Raw genomic sequence first — 20,963 nt, forward strand, 5'->3', positions numbered from 1 at the left:
AGTCCCAGGATTGAGTCCCACATCAGGCTCCCTGCATGGAACCTGCTTCTTTCTCTGCCTGTGTCTCTGCCTCTGTGTGTGTATGTGTCTCTCATGAATAAATAAATAAAATATTTTTAAAAAATAAAAAGTAAATAAAATCTAATTTGTCTTCCATTAGGATTGCTACCCACCTTACTTTGATGTCCATTGGCATGATACAGGGCTCTCTACTCCCTCACTTTCAATGTGCAGGTGTCTTTTGGTCTAAAATGAGTCTCTTGTAGACAACATATCAATGGGTCTTGCTGTTTTATCCAATATGATACACTGTGTCTTTTGATTGGGGCATTTAGACCATTTACACTTACAAGAAATATTGAAAGATATAAATTTAGGGCCATTTATTAGCTGTAGAGTCACTATTTCTCTATATTGTCTGTTTCCTCCTGGTGTGTGTTACGTTTAAGATCTCTTGTCACTTAAAGGATCCTCCTTAATATTTCTTCCAGGGCTTGGTTATTAAACAAATTCCTTGAATTTCTGTTTCTCTTGAAAGATTTTTATCTCTAGTCCTATTTCAACAACTGCCTTGCTGGAGAAAGTATTCTTGGATGCATATTTTTCTAATTTATCACATCATATATATGTGGGGCAGGGCCAGGGCTGCCAGGATGCCAGTCCTTTTTCTCCTGCCAGGACTTGAGTATAGGACTCCTGCCAGACTAATGTTTCTACCCTTGTAGTTTATGAACCTCTTGTCCCGAGGTGCTTTTGTGATTCTCCCTTTTCTCTAGAGGTGCAAGTTTCTGTGTTATATGTTGAGATGTTGACCTATTTTTCTTGACTTTGGGAGGGGATCTCTGTGCCTCCTGGACTTAAATACCTGTTTCCTTCCCCAGATTAGGGAACTTCTCAGCTATCATGTGCTCAAAGATACCTTCCTCTATCCCCTGTCCCCACATTCCTCTTCTTTTGGGATCCCAATTATTCCGACATTGTTTTGCTTTAGGATATGATTTATTATCTTGAATTCTCTCATCATGCTCTTGTAGTTGTCTATCTTTTTCTCAGCTTCATTATTCTCCATCATTTTGTCTTTTCTGTCATAGATTCTCTCTTCTACCTCATTTATCCTAGCAGTTGTAGCCTCCATTTTTATTGCAGCTCATTAATAGCCTTTTAATTTCAACTTGATTAGATTTTGGCTCTTTTTTCCCCTAGAGAGGGATTCTCTAGTGTCTTCTATGCTGTTATCAAGCCCAGCTAATCTGTTTATAATCATTAATCTGAACTCTAGTACCAATCTTACTAATATCCATTCTTATTAGGTCCCTACCAGTCAGTAATGCTTCTTATTCTCTTTTTTGAGGTGAGTCTTTGCCTTGTTGTTCTGTCCAGAGAAGAATAGATGAACAAGAGAACAAAATGCTGAAGTGGCAACAATCACCCATAAATATCGAGTGCTTCATGAATTTGCATGTTGTCCTTGCACAGGGGTATGCTAATCTTCTCTGTATCATCCAGTTTCTTGACTTTAGGAGGTGCCAAAGCAAGCACCAGGTTGATATTGTGACTCTGGATTCAGTTGTGAGGACCCAGAGAAGGGGAAAGAGATGATCCATTTATTTTTGGGAAATGGGATGGTGAATTTTACCTGTCCAAGTGGACAATATTTTGGATGCAATTAACATTTCAATTGGTGAACTTCAAGTAAAGGAGAATGCCCTCCCTCACGTTGGTAGGCTTTGTCAAATCGGTTGAAGGCCTGAAAAGAACAAGAGACTGACCTCCCCCCAGTAGAGGGAACTCTCCTGCTGATTGCCTTCAGATTTCATCTGCACCATTCTTCTCCTGGCCTTTAGTAGGCTGGCCCCTGCTGCAGATGTGGAGTTGATGGAGTTGTGGAGTTGATGTGCTCCACAGGCACATGAGTAAATAAATCCCTTATTATCTCTCTGTCTCCACATCATACTGGTTGTATTTCTCTGGAGAATTCTGACTAAAACAGGATGGTAAGGAAGACTTCATGGCAGGTAATTTTCTACCCATCTTTCTTGGGCCACAGGCTATCGGCCTGTGTGATCCACAATACCTGACAGAAGAAGGTGCCAGAACAGAAAGCCTGGAGGCATTATGGCGAGAACCTTAGAATATTGAAAAGGAAGAGATTTCAGGAAGTGAAATGGGAGTTCTGTGGAAATCCCTTAGAAGTCATGAGTGTCAAACAGAAAAATCACTTGGAACACATACACACATAGACACACATTCACACATGCACACACAGGGTGATCGCATCCCAAAGGCGCTGATTCAGCTGCCTGCCATTTCCTGCACCACAGGGAGGATTGAGGTCTGTAGAGGTACGTGTGAAGCCTCCCGATTCCAGACCTCAGCTGCTCTCCTCTCTAGGAGGGCCTGGGCTGACCCTGCTGGTGAGGTAGCAGGGGGGAGAAGCTGTGCAAGGCTGGAACACGCAGAGGCAGAAGGGAACAGAGAGGGAGGACTTGCCTTTAAACAATGACCAGGAGCTGTTTTGAGGCATTTACCTTGTTACATCACATTCTGAGGTGTAAATATTTATGTTCCCATATTTCATAACCATACACATTTTTGAAACAAACTAAACGTCTAAGGACATCGTGAGGCCTGTATCAAACCCTTTTCTTCCAGAACCACATGACAGCAAGTGGCCACACTGATGTGCTTCCAGGTTTCCTGATGTCCCCTGAGCCCACACACTTTAGAATGTATTTCCCACAGACCAGGACATTTTCCTGGGTCACCACAGGATCATCTCACTGTAGGTCTCATGGTACCTGAGTGCCACCTCGTCCTCAGCCTCTGCCCCATTTCTTTCAGCAATGTCTGTTATGATCACAGATTGGTGGACTTAGGCATTTTTCATTTCCTGGATGTGCGGAAGATGAGGGTCAGAGTGTTTTATTTACCTTTTGGTTAATTGCTTTAATTTTTAAATGTAGGTAAAGAGATTTAGATTTACAAGGCCACGGTGAGTGTATGTATCCAGAAGTCCTCAAATATATATTTGTAAGCTTTGTTCCTCCCATGTACTCGTCCATCCTTGTGTCATTTCTTGGTGTTAGTTCAGGCTATGTAGTCTCAAGTTGAGAGAAGCAGAAATCTCTTAACATCTTGTATATATTGTACTTCAGTTGGATAGCATATTGCTCATTTTTTACTATGACACACAAGATGACAGCAAACAACCATACAGCTCCATGCTTTTTGATGGCCATGTTTTCCAGCCAGAAACTAACACTGCTATTATCATGCAGTAGGATGAACACATCAACCACTGTCTGGATAGGGTGAAATACAGGCAAGGAGTGATTCCATTTCTACTCTTACAAATATTTAAGAGAAATCCTATGATTCCATTTCCTGTCCACCACTTGCTATAGGTATCTTTCCCGTTTTGTGAGTTTGACGTGTGTGTAAGGATCCTATTGTGCTTTATGTTATTTTGATTACTTTGCATATACTCATGATTTCCAAGATTTATATACACTGTGACTTGTGATACAAATTTGCCCAACTCTTAGGAGAACTATATTTTTATGTGTTGGAGCTCCTTGTATATTCTGGATACCGATCCTTGTTTTGGTTTTTTTTTTTTTTTTTTAAGATTTCATTTATTTATTCATGAGAGGCAAGAGAGAGAAAGGCAGAGACATAGGCAGAGAGAGAAGTAGGCTTCGTGCAGGGGGCCCAATGCAGGACTTGATTCCAGGATTCCAGGATCATGTCCTGGGCCAAGGGCAGGCGCTCAACCGCTGAGCCGCCCAGTCGTCCCAATACCGATCATTGTTAAGGGGAAATAAATCAACTGTAAGAAGCAGATTTGTTTCTGATGTAAGACTCTATATGCACTGAAGAAGGATACAGAAGAGTCAGTCAGGCATGGGGGGCCTGGGGAAATCATCAAGATTCTCACATGCTTCATTCCCAGATTATTTGTTTGCATCTGGCGTGTCAGGATCCTGACAGATGAATGCTTGAAAGTTGATTTCTAAGCAATCCTTAAATTCTGTGTCCACAGGAAATCTAGCAGAATTACCACTTATATTTACCCCATATAGTGAAAGAGAGCAAAAAAAGAGTCCAGGGCGTGGCTCCAGGTGGAGGAATGGGCGGGGATCCAGTAGGGCTCCTAGACCTCCAGGCCAATACAGAGAAGTTTGAGGTACTTCCTGTTTGAAGGCCCCTTCCCTAACCACCTGAGTCATGGAGACCTTGGAAGTTGGGCCTACAGGAGGGGCTAGCCGCCAAGGAGAACAGAGCAGGACCAGGAGGGGCCAAGGGTTGCTGAGGAGGGCACAGCATATGGGGCAAAGGATTGCTCAAGACCAGAGGCTGACTTTTTTCCTGTGGCGGGGCTAGGTAAGTTCTCTCAATCTGCTGGACAAGATGAAGTGTGAGCGTGAGGCCAGCAGATAAACCAGCGTATCCTGGCAGTTTGCCTTCAATGGGCAGATAACCCACCTCTTTGACTCAGAGAATGGAGAGTGGACAGTGGTTCAGCCTGCAGGCCAACAGTTTCAGGGCACATTGGACAGTGACCAACTCCCTCATGAAGGTCTCCAATGGAGACTATAAGAGCTGGATGGAACACCCATTGATGCACTGGGATGAGAAGCTGGAGACAACAGGCAACTCAGATTGGAAGATTGGATAGAGTGGTGTTCTCTTGAAATGGGCTTGACCTACCCCACTCAGTGTGTGTGTGTCTGTGTCTGTGTGTGTGTGTGTGTGTGTGTGTGTGTGTGTGATTGTGTGTTTTTGTAAGTGATAGAGAGCTAGAGAGAGAGGGATATTGATCCATCCATCGTGAATTCTTCTTGGCCGAATAATGGCCACAGGTCTGTTCTAGCATCCTTCCTTTCCCTTCTCCCCTCCTGGCATCTCTCTCCACTGCACACACCTTTGGTTTTCTCACTGTGGATTTCTTATTGGCCCCTATCCTAAAGGGATCATTCTGTTTCCAGAGATTTTCTTCTTATCTTATTCTTTTCTGAGCAATCATCATCATGATTGTTTTTCATCTCACCTGGTCTATTTCTTGAAATCCTTCAATGCCAACTGAAATGTTAGCTTCTGAACAAGATATCCATCACCATCCATATTTGTCACCTCCTCTTCTGTCCTGGCAGGAGTTATTGTTTATATGGAAACCCTTGCTTCTCCCATTAGCTGTTTGATCTGTATGAGCCCACCCTCTGTCTTCTTTCCTTTCCCAGCACCTGTTACAGTAGCTACCACAAAGTTGGCTACAGGAGGCCCTGTATCATAGCATTACCTGAAGGAGCAGGAGCTAAGGACTCATCCCCTCAGTTTTGGAGCCTTGTCTACAAGGGCTTTCATTATTGTGTTTCCATGTCAGGAGCATCAGCCACAACTCCCATATTAGCCCAAGTCAAGCCACAGCCATCAGACCAATCACCTCAATCCTCCCTGTGCTCCTCACTGGCTCAATCCTCTTTGGAATCTAAGGCAGTGTCCTTTATGCAACAGGTAATATGGACAGAATTGAATGGGAAGTGAAAGGCAGATAGCCTGAGGCAAGCACAGAGAAAGGTGAATAGCCAGGCCTCTCCTTGGCCTATCGTCTGAACCTTCTCACTCTGAAAATGAGACCTTGTGCATACGACCGTATTAGGTTCTCCAAGAAAGAGAATCATCAGGAGCTGCTGCTGTAGATGTTGACGTAGATAATTATTACAGGCGATTGGCTCACGATTATGGAGGTATATGAAGTCTCATTATTCACTGTCTGTGAGCTGGAGAAACAGGAAAGCTGGTGTTGGGGTTCCAGTGCAAACATGAAGGCCTGAGAACAGGGTATCACTGTTGTAAATCTAGGTCCTGGTCCAAAGAACCAAATACCAGGAGTCCTAATGACCAACGTCTGAGGAGGGGGTGGGTAGGATGCCCCAGGCAAACAGAGCAAATTCACCTTTCCTCTGCCTTCTGTTCTGCTCAGGCCCTCGTGGATTGGGTGAGGACAGTCTTCTTTACTCAGTCAACTAATTCAGATGCTAATCTCTTCCAGAAACACTCTCATAGACAAACCCAGAAAGAATGTTTTCCCAGCTATTGGGGCATTCCTTAGCACAATCAAGTTAATATATAAAAGGAAGCAGGACCAAGACCTTACATTGCTTGATAGTAATGTCCTAGGCAAGCTCAGCCTTGAGTTCTGATAGCTCTTCACTGTCAAAGGCCAGTGGGAAAGCACAGGGGCCCTCACCAAGGTTTAGGTCCTATTGATGCTAAATGGATTTAGCAAATTCAGGCTTAGCTCAGACCAGCTTTTCAATTGGGGAGGGACCCACGTGAGGGCATTTGTAGAGGCAGTGGGAACACAAGGCATAGACAACACTCTGGTTGGGGGGAGAGCAGCCTGCTGGCTGCACTTGATATGTCCTAGAGATAAAGGACCTCTCCATGGTGCATACAGGAGAGTCCAGAGTCTGACCCCAAGAAGAGGAGGGGGAAGGCCTTTGCAGACCCAACCAAAGGGCTGGCTTTTAGGGCTACATCCCACACAACTCTGCTTGGGAGGTGGCAGGGAAGAAAGGCCAATGGGGAGACTCTCCCTTTAGGCCTTTAGGAGGCCAGATCTCCATGGAGCCCTGGGATTCCTGGCTCAGCCCCGGTGCTCTTGCCTTCAGCCGGCCTCCTATAGAGCCCAGATCTCAAGCTTATTGAACTGCCCCACCTTGAGCAGACTCAGGAGGTAGATGGGATTGAGCTGCTTTGGAGTTGGATGCTGTATCCTGACCCAGCCAGGAAAGAATGTGGCAGGGCAAGGACAGCTACTGGGATGAGGAGAGGCCAAAGAAAAGGGAAGAATGATCTGTGGCTCCAACCTTCTCCAGGGCTACAAGAACCAGGATCCATGTCCCTGTCTTTGGGTAGGGCTTCCAGCTGTAGGGTGGGCCAGGAGGATCTAAGTAAAGGGAACTAGTCCTGGCTCTAGTCCTGAACCCCATTGTCCAGTGGGTGGCCTGGAGCTGACTCTGTGTTATGCTAATGAGGGAAAAGTTTAAACAAACACCTATTTCTCTTGTAGAGGCTGAAATTGCTACCAAGGAGGCCCTGACGATATACTCTCCAACATCCACTCTCCCTCCTGGTGGGTGATCTTTCTACCTTCATATCAATCCCTATGGCAAACACAGAATCCTCCAGATCATCCTGATTATGGCAGGAATGGAGCATCTCATTGCCTTCATTTCGGGACATGATGATCTTTCTCTGCACCTTTTCTTAACAATAATACTATTTTCTCTTGGAGCTAATTGTTGGGATTCCTACATTTGCCTTAACTGTTTAAACAAGAATTCTGTACTAAGAGATTATTGTCCAAGGTCTCATTTGATCAGAAATCAGATCCTTGTTAGTATCATGATCCTGTTTTTGCTTAAAAAATTACTATAGGACAGTATATAAGAGAGAACCTCAAGGATTCTTTCTTGGGGCACTTAGGTGGCTCAGCGGTTGAGCATTGGTTGAGCTCGGGTGGTAACCCTGGGGTCCTGGGATTGAGTCCTGCTTCAGGCTTCCCATGGGGAGGCCTGCTTCTCTCTGCCTGTGTCTCTGCCTCTCTCATGAATAAATAAATAAAAACCTTTAAAAAAAAAAAAAAGATTCTTTCTCTCTTTTGAGATACAACCTCAAGTCTTTTAAATAAAACAAGATTAGAGAGTGGAGCTAAGGTGGCAGAGTAGCAGGAGGACCCTAGGCTTGCCTCATCCCTCAAACACAACTAGATAAATATCAAATCATTCTGAACACCCAAGAAAGCGATCTGAGAACTGAAGGAACGACCTACACAACTAGAGGGAGAGAAGAGGCCACATGGTGGAAGGTAGCAGTTGTGGAGGTGTGGTTTGGGGGAGAAGAGGACTGCAACTGTGGCAGGGAAGAGGAAGATCTGGCCATGGAGAGAAGTGGCAGAGAGAGAGAAAGACAGAGGGAGAAGGGAGCACACAGGCGACTGCACAGGGAAAACACTTCTCCAAACCACTGAGCCACCCGGGCTGCCCTCATTTTTAAATTAAATTCAATTAATTAAAATACAGTCTGCAGGAAGTTTCAGAGGTAGAGTTCAGTGATTCATCATGACATAATACCCAGTGCCGGGGATCCCTGGGTGGCTCAGCGGTTTAGCGCCTGCCTTTGGCCCAGGGCGCGATCCTGGAGTCCCGGGATCGAGTCCCACGTTGGGCTCCCAGCATGGAGCCTGCTTCTCCCTCCTCCTGTATCTCTGCCTCTCTCTCTCTCTCTCTCTATCATGAATAAATAAATAAATAAATCTTTAAAAAAAAATACCTAGTGCCCATCACCCCATGGACCCATCTTTATGCCCACCACTCAGTTACCCCATCCACCACGCCCTTCCCTTCCAGGAACCCCCCCCCCCCCCGCCTATATTTATAAGTTTCCTATGATTCAGAGTCTCTCGTGGTTTGTCTCCCTTTCTGATTTCATCTTTCTATTTTTGTCACCCTGGAGGGATTATTTTGTCATCATAGAGGATCTATGATTAGATTTTAGTTCTTTTATTTCTCCAGAAAAGGATTCTCTAGTATTTTCTATGCTCTTTTGAAGCCCAGCTAGTCTGTTTACAATCATTAATCTGAACTCTAGTTCTAATATCTTATTTATATACATACCAATTAGGTCCCTACCAGTCAGTACTGCCTCTTGTTCTCTTTTTTGAGGTAAGTTGTTCTTACCTTCAGTGTCTTTCTGGTAATACTATGTACAAGAGAAGAGGGTTGGCGGACTTGGAAAGGAGCAAGGATGGCAGAGTGAGATGTTCCACTGCCAGCCGGCCGTTGGGCACGGGGCGATAAAGCCCCCGGAAGGTGCAGGGCTTCTGGTGGGTTTGAGGAAGAGCATTTTCTTTGGCTTCCAGGTGCTATGGTATTCATCTTGAGAAGAAAACAAAATTCTGAACTCAGGATTTGGCAAGGATTCTCTGTTGTCTCCTGGAGTAGGTAGTCCTCCTTTTATCCAGCCACTTTCCCTATTCTTAAATGTGGATCTCTCTTCTCTATACATTTTACCTCCATGATTTGGATCAGAAAAGGCTGCTTTTCTTTTTATTCCACTTCTCAGATTCAACCTTGAGAAGCTCCTAGGATGCAATTGTCTTGCTGAGTTCTCCAAGAAGAAAGAAGCAACTGACCTGCTTGTTCTGCTTTTTTTTTTTTTTGCCTAATTATAAAGAAATTATTTTGGAAGCTGAAGCTGATGTTAAATTTGAAACAGGTGCTTTTAGATGTTGGTATTTGTGAATTCTTTACCTTTTGTTCCAAACAAGAAGACTAAATAAATAGCAAGTATGGATGACATCAGGTTTTTTTTTTTTTTTTTACTGTCTTCTAGTTTCAGCTACTGTCATAAGCACAGTTGAGTCTACAAGGAGTAAATTCCACATGTGCATTCTAATATGAAATGAAAGAGATGGTTAAAAACTACAGATATTAAATATCTAAATCTTGACTCATCCTGTGAAGTACATTTGCTGGAAAAGAACAAAGGTCCAATTTTGCAGTAAAACCTTTGATGTGACAAAGAAGCATAAAGACAAGATAATGTGAGGTTAACAGAATCTCTGTAAAATACACATCTTTACATGTGTAAATCTACATTTTGGACAAGAAGAGGGATTTTTCTCCTAGAAAAGAAAGCTGTTGTTGGCTTCTATCTCAGAAGTCTTTGGAGATTTTTAAATGATTTTTCATTCTTCTAAGGAAGGATCACATTGTACATTTGCTAATTCTATGAATGCATGCTTGGGTTTATTGAAAGGTTGGAAAAGGGAAACAAAACAGCTAGCTTCAAGTCCAGTTGGAACCCTGTTCACCTCCTTCAGATGAGAGAGGCTGCTATATTGCAACTTCATTATAACTTCATTCTGTTTTTAGACTCTTACATATACTTGAGACTTGGGTTTTCCATGCTGCGAAGACAGGAACAAAGGTGGCTTAAGTGGTTTTTCTGCCCAGAAAATATGGCAGATCCTCTAGTATGACCTGCCTTCAACTTTGGGCATGGAAGAATGGGTGTGTGTGTTGGGGGGGGGTTACCAGAGAAAAAGAAGCAAAAATGCCTTATGCAGCTCCTTCTGACTTTATGGCATTTTATATTCTGTAGCTCCAGTTTTCTAAAAACATAACATTTTTCCTTTGACCCAAGATGGGCACTTGGATGTTTGGTTTATTTTTCCAAGTGAGGTGTAATGTTAGGCTATAAAGGCTGGGACTCAGGTAACTTTCCCCAGTTGGAACTGAACTTTCTCATCAAAGAGTGGACTTCATTCGCAATGTTCCCAAATTTGTGGTTGATTTAGAAGAAATTCAGGGTCTAGAAAAAACCTCGAACAAGAATTTGCCAAGGCAGAGTGCTGAACAGGAGAGGCACTGAATGTAGGAAAGGACACAGAATGTCCAAGTGCTGCACCATGTGGTCTGGTTCGAGGTCTCTGGAATGTAAGGCCACGAGTTCTAGTGGTCTAAAATTGAACAGCAGCTCATCCAAAGGCAGCCTGCACAAAGGCAGGGTTACGCAGCTGGACCCTACTCTCCTGGGCTCCTTGGTAGCTTCGCCAGCCTGGAGAAAGAACAGGTTTGTCTCAGTGGCTGAGGAAATCCTCAGTTGGTGATCCCGGGGCTGCCCTCTGCCAGCACTCCTACCCGAGCCCAGCCCTCGCCAAGCGGCAGGCACTTGAACCCAGTCATCTCCCCAGCCCTGGGCCCGGCCACCTTCACAAACCTCCTCCCTCCTGAAGCAAATCACTGAGTCAGCCCAGGCCGTGTTACCAATGGTCTGAGCTCAAGGCTAAAGTGAGGCATAGATCGATCTGCTCCCTTGACTCAGGTTCTAATTCTCCCTCTCCTGGCAGGCCTTCAGGGACCTGCTGCGGGCATCTGACAGAAGGCAAGGACCTACACTTGACAACTGTAACCTTGGGGAATGCTGCAGGCACAGATCCTTCCTTTCCTGCCCTCCCACCTCCTGGCCAGCAGCACACGGAGTGCTGGGCATGATGATCCCTTCCCCCACCCCATCCATTCCTGGTGCTGCTCAACTGTGAGCACATGCAGGGCCTCAGTTCCCCCATCTCCCAGGTCAGCTCTGCTCAAAGCAGGGGCTGCTCAGTGGCTCCGGATCTGAGGTCCTCGGGAAGCCGGCTGCCAGGCACTACACCAACCTGAGCCAGAATTCCTACCCGTGCACGCAGAACTGGCCCCCTTCTAGTCTTGTCCTCCTCAGTCTCTACAGCTCACCCTTGCTTTCCATGCAAAAACCTGAGCCCCATTCTGGGGGGGACATAGCACTACTCTCTGGCACTTAGAGCTGCTCTGCAGAGGCCTTCCCACTCCCTCTTGCTGGGCTTAGACTCTGGACCCTCTCTTTGGAAGCCCCTGAATGGAGTCCTCTCCCCCTTGAGACATCACAAGGAGCCTGCAGGCTGCTGTCATTCAAAGGTGAATACCGCCTGGGTTGGGTCCTTCCTGTCCCACACCACCCTCTCTGGGCCCAGATTGACTCTCCATAGAGACTCAGGTCTGCCCAGGCCCGGCTTGGTCAATCCTCTTAGTATCCCCAGGCCTTAAATTTTGGGGGGGCCCTCTCTCTTGCCAGGTACCTGAACCATGAGCGTGTGTCAGCACTCAGGGCTGAGCATATCCAGATTATTGCTAACAAGTGATGTGAGACCTCTTTCACTTGGTCTCGTTGCTCTGTGAGAAGGTTCGGCGAGTGAGCAGGTGCAGCCTGGGGATTCCCCTGTCCCTGTCCTCGCCCCAGGCCATGGGTCCCTCCCTTCCCTCCCATTGTGCTGCCGGTACCTGTCCCTTTAAAGGACCCCGACATGGATGCCAAGGAGGATGGCACAGTAGAGGAACAGGAGGAAGATCCAGGTGCTGGGTGCGCTGCCCGAGGCCCCGGATGGGGCCATGTCTTGAGGCCTGCTTTGTGGCACTGAAATGAAAACACAAGAGTGAGAGCCCCAGTCCGGTACCCAACTTCTCCCAAGAAGCTTCCTCAGTGCCCACAGCCCCAAGGCCATCCTACCAGGCAGACAGTGTCTATCATCCCATTGTGGCAGCTGGGGTGATAAGTCCTGATGTCTGGAGGGAGGGAAGGGACACATCCTGTCCCCTAGGGGCTCCTATAGCCTTAGGGGAAGCAGGGGTGGCCATATAAGTTGTTCCATTGTGACAGGACCAGAAGTGCTGGAGGATGAGGATGCTGACAGCGACCACAGGTGGCACTAACAGACTTCCAGCAATGCCCCAGGTGACGAGAAAAGATCAGCGATTCTCAGAAAAGGGAACAGTAAGAAGACAATCTCTGGAGCCATACTGACACCCCCCTGTTTGAGGTCAGCAGGAAATCTAAGAAATACCAGAGGACTACAGGTGGGTACAGCCAGGAGGTGATTCCAGGAGAGGAGAAGGGAAAGGAAGGATGCTAGAACAGACCTGGGGCCATTATTCCACCAAGAAAAGTCACCATGGATGGATTAATCTCTCTCTCTTCCTCTCTCTCTCTCTCTCTCTCTCTCTCTCACACACACACACACACACACACACTCACAGACAGGCACACTGAGTGGGGTAGGTCAAACCCGTTTCAAGAGAACACCATTCCATCCAATCTTCTGAGTTACCTGTTGTCTCCAGCTTCTCATCCCAGTGGTTCATTATGTATTCCATCCAGCTCTTACAATCTCCATTGGAGACCTTCGTGAGGAAGTTGGTCACATCTCTGTCACTGTCCAATGTTCCCTGAAACTGTCGGCCTGCAGGTTGAAGCACTGTCCACTTTCCATTCTCTGAGTCAAAGAGGTGGGTTATCTGCCCATTGAAGGCAAACTTCCAGGATGCACTGGTGTATCTGCTGGCCCCACGAACACACTTCATCTCACCATGCAGGTCGAGAGAACCTACCCCGCCCCGCCACAGGAAAGAAGTCAGCCTCTGGTCTTAAACAATCTTTTCTTTGCACCTGTGCTTTCCTCTCCTCAGTTCCCCTCCAATCCTCCCAGTCCTATTCTGTTCTCCTTGTCTGCCTGGCTGTTGGGCTGCTCGTGTAGGCCCGACTTCCAAGGTTTCCATGAACACCATAGCTCCCTGGGCCTACCAAACTGCTCCGCTTCCATCCTGGGCCTTTCACACTTAACATTCTTAGGGTAAATCTCTGCTTTGATGTCACGCACTTTCTTTTGGAGCTCTTCCATCAGGTCATTCAGAGTTTCTTTCTGTGTCTCCCTAAACCCTGTATCATTCATCCTCGTCCTCATAGGACCAACAAGTGTGAGCTCCTTGCTCTGACAGTTGTAGGAAAGAAACAGGTTTCTTTTGACATAGCCTCGAACCTCACACCATGGTCGTCCAGCACTGGACTGAGGTTTGACGGAGAATTCACAAAAAAGAGAAGTAGCACCTGTGAAGTAAAAACGCAGGTAGTGGTTGGAGTTGGAAGAGGAGAGTGGCAGGACCTCTGTCCCATCCATGCGTCAGCATAGCATCATCTCTGTAGCGCTGGGCTGTCAAGACATGGCCTGCCCCTGCAAAACCGCATCTTCTTTGATAAGTGAGAGGTCACGATGATGGGTCACAGGATTTACTATAGCTGTGGAGATAGTGACCATCTGCCATTACGATTGACCTGGAAGCTTTAAAAAAAGGTTGTCCTCACTGCACAGTCTCGAATATCAGGAATTGCCAAGGAAGACAGCAGAAGAAGGGATTAAAAGGTTCAGAGACATGCATATGACAGATAACATATGGTAAGAGATACCAAAAACAAAACTAAAAATATATCCACCAACTATACTCACGGACAGGTCTGAAAGACTTTCTATATTAAACTCATAAAGAATGCATGGTGAGACAGGCACCAGCATTGTCAAGGAGCTCAGTTATGGTTGTAGTTGATGGCCAAGCTTGGCAGTAGGAGACGGTTTTGCAGAGATAGATGCCCAGTAGCATGTATTTGGGGAGATAAATCCTGAAATAAGAGATTTGGGATACAGGTGCTCAAGTGTCAGAGCAGGGAGACAGCAATGATTGAAATGACCCTAGAGGGTGGTATGCCAGCCCTGGCCCTGCCCCACAAACTGCTCTCCATCCCTTTGACTCACAGAACACCATGATTGGAGAGGCAAAATAGCTGGACAGCCAACCCAGGGGCCGCTAGATTTAATAAAAACAAAGACCAAGCCCCAGAGGTCATGAGGATGAGGCTGAAGGCAGCTACCCAATAGCAAGTCTGGGTCTTTTGCCCAGGTTTCAGAGCTGAGCCGCTTCTCAGAGCTGGAACCCTTTAGTAGAAGCAGAAGCCAACGTCGATGAGTAGGGACCCTTCAGGTCTGCAGCTAGAGCAATGCTTCCTGCTCACCTTCCCCAAAAAGCCACGTGCTCATTACAGGTCTAGGTACACAGTGGGGAGCAGAGGCCATCCGGACATTCAGAGTGCGACCTAGTGTGTGAGCTGACATCATCGTCGGGGATCCAAGTGTCAATATGGCCTCGTGTAACTGATGTAGTGCAGGGTAATGTGTGTGTTGTACATGGTGAGGGGTGAGGGTCAGGTCATGAAAACACAGGTGTCCCAGGTACTCTTCGCTTGATGTCATTTGATTCAAGTACCCACAGTGATTATTATTTGTAGCAGTAATGAGAAATCTTTGCAGTTGTTGGGTTGAGGGCTGTGCAGTAGGGAATTTCAAGTACAATATTCTTATGGTGTCTTCTCTTTTCTCCAAGTACAATGTAAAAGAGGGCCCTTTCCTGGATCAAATGACAGAGTTGAATATTGACCTTAAAAGCTGAGGATTCAAGGGTGTGAACCTGGTGCACAGATTCTCTGCAGATATTAAATAGGGCATAGGCCTGTTGTAACTACTCATGTCTGCTGCCAGCAGGGAAGCAGCCATAGGCATACACGGGTGAGTGTGTGGCCTGGACCTGCTTCTTGGGCCACAGGACCCTGTAGACCCTGTGACACAGAGGTATTGTAGTAGCAAACATGCTAAGTGCAGTTTTATTTACATCTTGATGCAAGGTCAGGCAGAGACCCCTAGTGATGGCAGCTGGGAATGACATTTAAAAGTTTGCAGGTGGCCAAGTTCAAAAAGTTTGTTGCCTGTGTTTTCTCCTCTAGGATTTTGATGGATTGTCTCACATTTAGATCTTTCATCCATTTTGAGTTTATCTCTGTGTATGTATGGCCACAGTGACTTCTTGCAAGATACATCTATGAAGGCAAGGGAAACAAAAGCAAAAATGAACTATTGGGACTTAAGATAAAAATCTTCTGCACAGCAAAAGAAACAGTCAACAAAACTAAAAGACAACCTACAGAATGGGAGAAGATATTTGCAAATGACGTATCAGATAAAGGGCTAGTTTCCAAGATCTATAAAGAACTTATTAAACTCAACAGCAAAGGAACAATCCAATCATGAAATGGGCAAAAGACGAACAGAAATCTCACAGAGGAAGACATAGACATGGCCAACATGCACATGAGAAAATGCTCTGCATCACTTGCCATCAGGGAAATACAAATCAAAACCACCATGAGATACCACCTCACCCCAGTGAGAATGGGGAAAATCAACAAGACAGGAAACCACAAATGTTGGAGAGGATGTGGAGAAAGGGGAACTCTCCCACTGTTGATGAGAATGTGAACTGGTGCAGCCACTCTGGAAAACTGTGTGGAGGTTCCTCAAAGAGTTAAAAATAGAGCTACCCTACGACCCAGCAATTGCACTGCTGGGGACTTACCCCAAAGATATAGATGCAGTGAAAGACACCTGCACCCCGATGTTTCTAGCAGCAATGTCCAAAATAGCCAAACTGTGGAAGGAGCCTCGGTGTTCATCGACAGATGAATGGATAAAGAAGATGTGGTCTATGTATACAATGGAATATTCCTCAGCCGTTAGAAACAACAAATACCCACCATTTGCTTCGACGTGGATGGAACTGGAGGGTATTATGCTGAGTGAAGTCAATCGGAGGAGAAACACTATATGGTCTCACTCGTTCAGGGAATATAAAAAATAGTGAAAGGGGAAAGGAGAGAAAATGAGTGGGGAAATATCAGAGAGGGTGACAAAACATGAGAGACTCCTAACTCTGGTAAATGAACAAGGGGTAGTGGAAGGGGAGGTGGGCGGGGGGTGGGGTGACTGGGTGTCAGGCACTTGAGGGGGGCACCTGATGGGAAGAGCACTGGGTGTTATAGGATATGTTGAAAAATCAAACTCCAATTAAAAAAATTAAAATACAAAAGTTTGCAGCTGGAACGCCTGGGCTGCTCAGCGGTTGAGGGTCCGCTTTCGGCTCAGAGCGGGATCCTGGAGACCCGGAGTCGAGTCCCACATCGGGCTCCCTGCATGGAGCCTGCTTCTCTCTGCTGTGTCTCTGCCCCCTGACTCTCTGCGCTTCACATGAAAAACTAAGTAAAATCTTTAAAAAGTAAAAATACAAGTTGGCAGGTACAGCCCAGGGACCTGCAGCGAGGAGGTCCGCGGTCCTGAGCTGGGACGTGCAGGCTGGCGAGCGGCTGGTGAAGGAGCGCCAGGCGCGGCATATCCCTGGACCCTCTGCCAGAGTCTCCGGGAAGTCTAAGGGCGGCCAGAAGTGGGGATGGGGACTCCCGAGCCCTCGCCGGGGTGGCGCAGAGTCGGGGGGCTGAGTGGGGACCGCGCCCTGCGCCACCGCCCGGTCCTGCCCCCAGCTGGCGGCTCGGGGCTCGGGCTCGGCTCCCCGAGGCGCAGGAGGGGGCCCGGGGCGAGCGCGGACCCTCAGGGCCGGCCCTGCTCCCTCCCCCGGGCCCCGGGCGCCCAGAGCCTGGCCGGACTTGGCCGCCAAAGTCGCCTCTTTCAGGTCCCGGAGGGCGACGAGCGCCCGCGGCCGCCGCCGAGCCCGGGGAGCCTGCGCGGGGTCCCTCGGACGCGCGGCAGCACCCCCCTCCCCTCCCCCACCCTCCTCCCCATCCTCCTCCCCCCACCCCCCGCCCCAAGGTTCCCGAAACCCCGGGACTCACCTGTCGCCTGGCCTGACGCCCCCCCGCGGGGCCAGTACAGCAGGACCAGGAGCCCGAAGGGCACAAAGCGCCGCCGGATGCTGGGGGACGCAGGGAGCGGCTTCCCGGGCCGGCGCACTCCCCAGCCGGGGCTGCGCGGGGCTCGGGGGCCGAGCGGGGCCGGGCTGCCCGCGGGCGCCCCAGGGCTTTGCGCCGGAGCACAGGTCCTGCTCCTTGCAGGCTCCACCGGGACGGACTCGTGCTCAGTGCTAATGACTCTTCCAGCGGTCTCTGCCCTGCGCGCGGAGGCCAGGCTGCCAGGGCAGATTTGAGCGCGGACTGGCGCGTTGCTGCAGGAGCCCATCGATCCGCTGCCCGGGACGTGCTACACGTACAGCGGAGCGCCGCGGTGCCAAGTCCGGGCAGCACACAGGGGAAATGGGCGGGGCCTCAGTCAGGTGACCAGGGCACGGAGATCCGCCGCTCTCTAAAAAAAAGGCTTACAATATTACTCAGCCAAAAGAAAAAAAATTACTCAGCCATTAGAAACGACAAATACCATTTGCTTCGACGTGGGTGGAACTGGAGTGTATTATGCTGAGTGAAGTAAGCCAATCGGAGAAGGACAAACATATGGTCTCATTCATTTGGGGAAAATAAAAAATAGTGAAAGGGAGTAAAGGGGAAAGGAGAAAAAATGAGTGGGAAATATCAGAAAGGGAGACAGAACATGAGAGACTCCTAACTCTGGGAAAGGAACAAGGGGTGGTGGAAAGGGAGGTGGGCAGGGGATGGGGGTGACTGGGTGATGGGCACTGAGAGGGGCACTTGATGGGATGAGCACTGGGTGTTATTCTATATGTTGGCAAATAGAACACCAATAAAAAAATTTTTTTAATTAAAAAGACAAAGGAAAATGAAAAAAAGGGGGGGGGGCTTAGAGGAATGACTCACCCTCCTATCTCAACTTTTAATGTTGTTCTGCAGTGAACCTAGAATACCCTGATTCTCTGGCCTTTTATTTTTGATCTTTACGTTTCATTTTCAGGGTGGGCTCTTGGAAGTGATTGTATGTGCACTGGATTATTTTTTAATCTAACTTGTGACTTTCAGTCCTTTAATTGGAGGGTTTTTTAGTACTTTATCTTTATTGTGATCACTAATAAAGTAGGAGTTATCTCAGCCATCATAGTTTTCATGTAACATGCTTTAAAGATTCCCGCTCCATGTCTGCATTCCTTTTACTGTACTGAGTTTTGTTTTTTGGGTGTTTTTTTTAAGATTTTACTTATTTGTTCATGAGAGACACAGTGAGAGAGAGGTAGAGACACAGGCTGAGAGAGAAGTAGGCTCCATGCAGGGAGCTAGATGCTGGAGTCCATCCCAGCACTGGATCCCAGGACTCCAGGATCAGGCCCTGGGCCAAAGTCAGGCGCTCAACTGCTGAGCCACCCAGGCGACCCTGGAGCCTTCATTTTATATTCCATCTCATTGAAAGTCTTTTTGAGTACAACTTGATTTGATTTTGGTTCTTTTATTTCCCCAGAAAGGAATTCTCTACTGTCTTCTATGCTCTTTTCAAGCCCAGATAATCTATTTATAATCATTAATCTGAACTCTAGTTTCAACACCTTACAAATATCCATTCTGATTAGGTCCCCTCTGAAAACCTCTGGGGAAGAGTCTGCCAGATTTTGCTGACAAAACTCTTCAGGGACATGGGAGAGGGTGAGATTAAGAGGGGTACAGTTATGGATATGACATATTTACAGAATTCTTCCTTGGGGGGAGCCCCCACCTCCTCCTTAGTTCTCCTCCCCAGGCTCCTCCACTGTCTGGAGTCCTTTGTTTGGTAACTGGCAACCTCTGGCAGCAAGGACAGAAATGGCATCCCAAGGAGAGGAGCAAGACTCATAGCATACATAGCCTTCTGGAGGAGCTTGCCCCAACCTTAAAGGTATTACCACCTAGCTGGCACTGTAAGTGAAGTGTTTTTTGTTTTTTTTTTTTTTTTCTTTAAAGGCCGTTGTACCATTCTATCAAGCCAGCTGCTTCAGAATGGTGGGGAACATGCTAAGGCCAGTACGTTCCATGAGCATGGGCCCATCGCCACATTTCTTTTCTTGTCAAGTGAGTTCCTTTATCAGGAGCAACAGGGTATAGAATGCAGTGACGGTGGATAAGGAACTATGTAAGTCCGTGGATGTGACTTTTGGCAAAAGCACTGCATGCAAAGAAGGCAAATCAATATCCACAATAAGTATCTATTTCAAAAAAGATGAATGCTGTGCCTACTAGGCTGGAGGTGGTTGGGTATAATCACCATGCCAGCTGGCAGATCACCCTGGGCAGTGGTGCCATATCGGGGCTCAGCGTGAGTCTTGGCTGCTGGCAGACTGGGTCCTGAGCAGTGGGCACAGCCACATCAGCCTTAGTGAATGGAACTCCATGCATCTAAGCCCATGTATAACATCCATTCCTGCCACCACAACCACTCTGTTCATGAGCACACTGGGCAGTTTGAGGTGCCCGGGGAAACAGGCTGACCGACACCCCCAGAACAGGTCATCCTACCCACTTCATTCTTAAAATCGTTCTCTTCTGAGGCCACACTTTGGTGAGCATTCAAATGGAACATACATATCTTCATGTTTTCAGAGAATACTATCCACAAAACTCTCCCCCAGATTTCCTTTTGGATTTCCAATTTCACCAAATTTCCAATTGGATTTTCCAAGACCCTGGCCATCCACCCAAATGAAATTGGTATATAATTGCACATCTGTCCATTTCTCCTTCCCAGTAAAGTGTACAACCAGGTGTACTGCCTAAAGTTGTACTCGTTGATGAAATTTCCCTTACCCACTGACACTCAGGAATAATCCAGAAAAGGGTTATAATGCTGAGGCCCAACCCCGAGTATCTTACAGAAACATCTGAAAACCAGGCCTGAGTCTTCTCTTCCTCTGTCAACTGATAGTAGGGAACTTCCCATGAGGCCAGAGGTACAGGCTGGGAGAGAGGAGGCAGTGAGGCAGGAGGAGGGACCGTGAGCATTTAGGCAACTTCATCGTGTAACTTGCTTGTACCTGAAGGCCTGATCAGGCCAGACCATGTACGTACTGCTGTGCTTGACCAACTCCATGGCTCTATGACTCAGAAAACACCCACCTCATGATGGGCGGCTCAGGTCTCATGGTGACTAGGTGGCCCACTGTCAAGCTTTCAGGCCCAATAAGGCTTCCTGAAGACCAAGATTTGTTTTTCAAAGGAGAGTAGTTAGTTATGTGTGGTTAATGGCAGGGCCTTGCTCCAAATCCTAAAGGGCCAACGCTGTGACCTACCTAGGGAGGCTGCCAGAGCCTCCAAATACCATGTTGAATTGGAATAACATGTGCATGGTAGCAATGTCAATATCCTGGTTGTGATATTGCACCATAGTGTTTGTAATTTTTTACCTTTGGAAGAAACTTGAAAAAGAATACTGGGACTTCTCAATACTATTTCTAATAACTATATATGAATTTGTCCACATAATGTACAGTTATCTCAAAATCAAAAAATTAATTTATAAACAGTGTGGATGGTTTTGGAAGGAGCAGTAGGTGGAAGCTGGGAGGACATTGACATAAGAGTAGGAGAAAGCCTGCAGAACTTTAGAGAAACTGCCAGAGGAGCCTCATGGCATCTGAGGACGCTGCCAGGAAGGGCTCCAAGGAAAAGTGAAATACTAGGGCTCTTCTACCCACCTCAGAGCCAAGGGGGTCCAAGACATGGAAATTCATAAGAAAGAGCAGGAGCTCTTATATACCTTGTTATTCATAGATCAAGAGGAAATTCAGTAAGGAAGGGCAAGGGGAAGGCTCAGGAGAACAGAACAGGGTTAGGGCTGTGCATTA

General features: G+C 47.2%; 1 protein-coding gene and 1 pseudogene across 1 annotated transcript; both read right to left on the bottom strand.

The window, feature by feature from the left end:
- Window positions 1-1,431: 1,431 nt before the first annotated feature.
- On the bottom strand, window positions 1,432-1,531 carry LOC119876027 (annotated as a pseudogene).
- A 7,020-nt stretch (window positions 1,532-8,551) lies between these two features.
- LOC119875938 (UL16-binding protein 1-like) lies at window positions 8,552-17,489 on the bottom strand. The gene is made up of 5 exons (XM_038525588.1): window positions 17,086-17,489; window positions 13,204-13,467; window positions 12,692-12,967; window positions 11,868-12,000; window positions 8,552-10,626 (listed from the first exon to the last, which is right to left on the bottom strand). The coding sequence occupies exons 1-4, from the start codon at window positions 17,426-17,428 to the stop codon at window positions 11,876-11,878; spliced, it is 1,008 nt and encodes a 335-aa protein (XP_038381516.1). The 5' UTR covers window positions 17,429-17,489; the 3' UTR covers window positions 8,552-10,626; window positions 11,868-11,875.
- Between the last annotated feature and the right edge of the window lie 3,474 nt (window positions 17,490-20,963).

The sequence above is a fragment of the Canis lupus genome, chromosome 1, assembly GCF_011100685.1.
Source record: "Canis lupus familiaris isolate Mischka breed German Shepherd chromosome 1, alternate assembly UU_Cfam_GSD_1.0, whole genome shotgun sequence".
NCBI classification, from domain to species: domain Eukaryota; kingdom Metazoa; phylum Chordata; class Mammalia; order Carnivora; family Canidae; genus Canis; species Canis lupus.

What these genes read in the sequence shown, in the direction of transcription:
- LOC119875938 (XM_038525588.1), bottom strand. Translation starts at nt 17,428, where the DNA reads ATGGGCTCCTGCAGCAACGCGCCAGTCCGCGCTCAAATCTGCCCTGGC. An exon ending in AGAGATTTACCCTAAGAATG is followed by an intron (nt 12,968 to 13,203) that starts TTAAGTGTGAAA and finishes GGGGCGGGGTAG; the next exon opens with GTTCTCTCGACCTGCATGGT. An exon ending in TGAGAAGCTGGAGACAACAG is followed by an intron (nt 12,001 to 12,691) that starts GTAACTCAGAAG and finishes TTTTCATTTCAG; the next exon opens with TGCCACAAAGCAGGCCTCAA.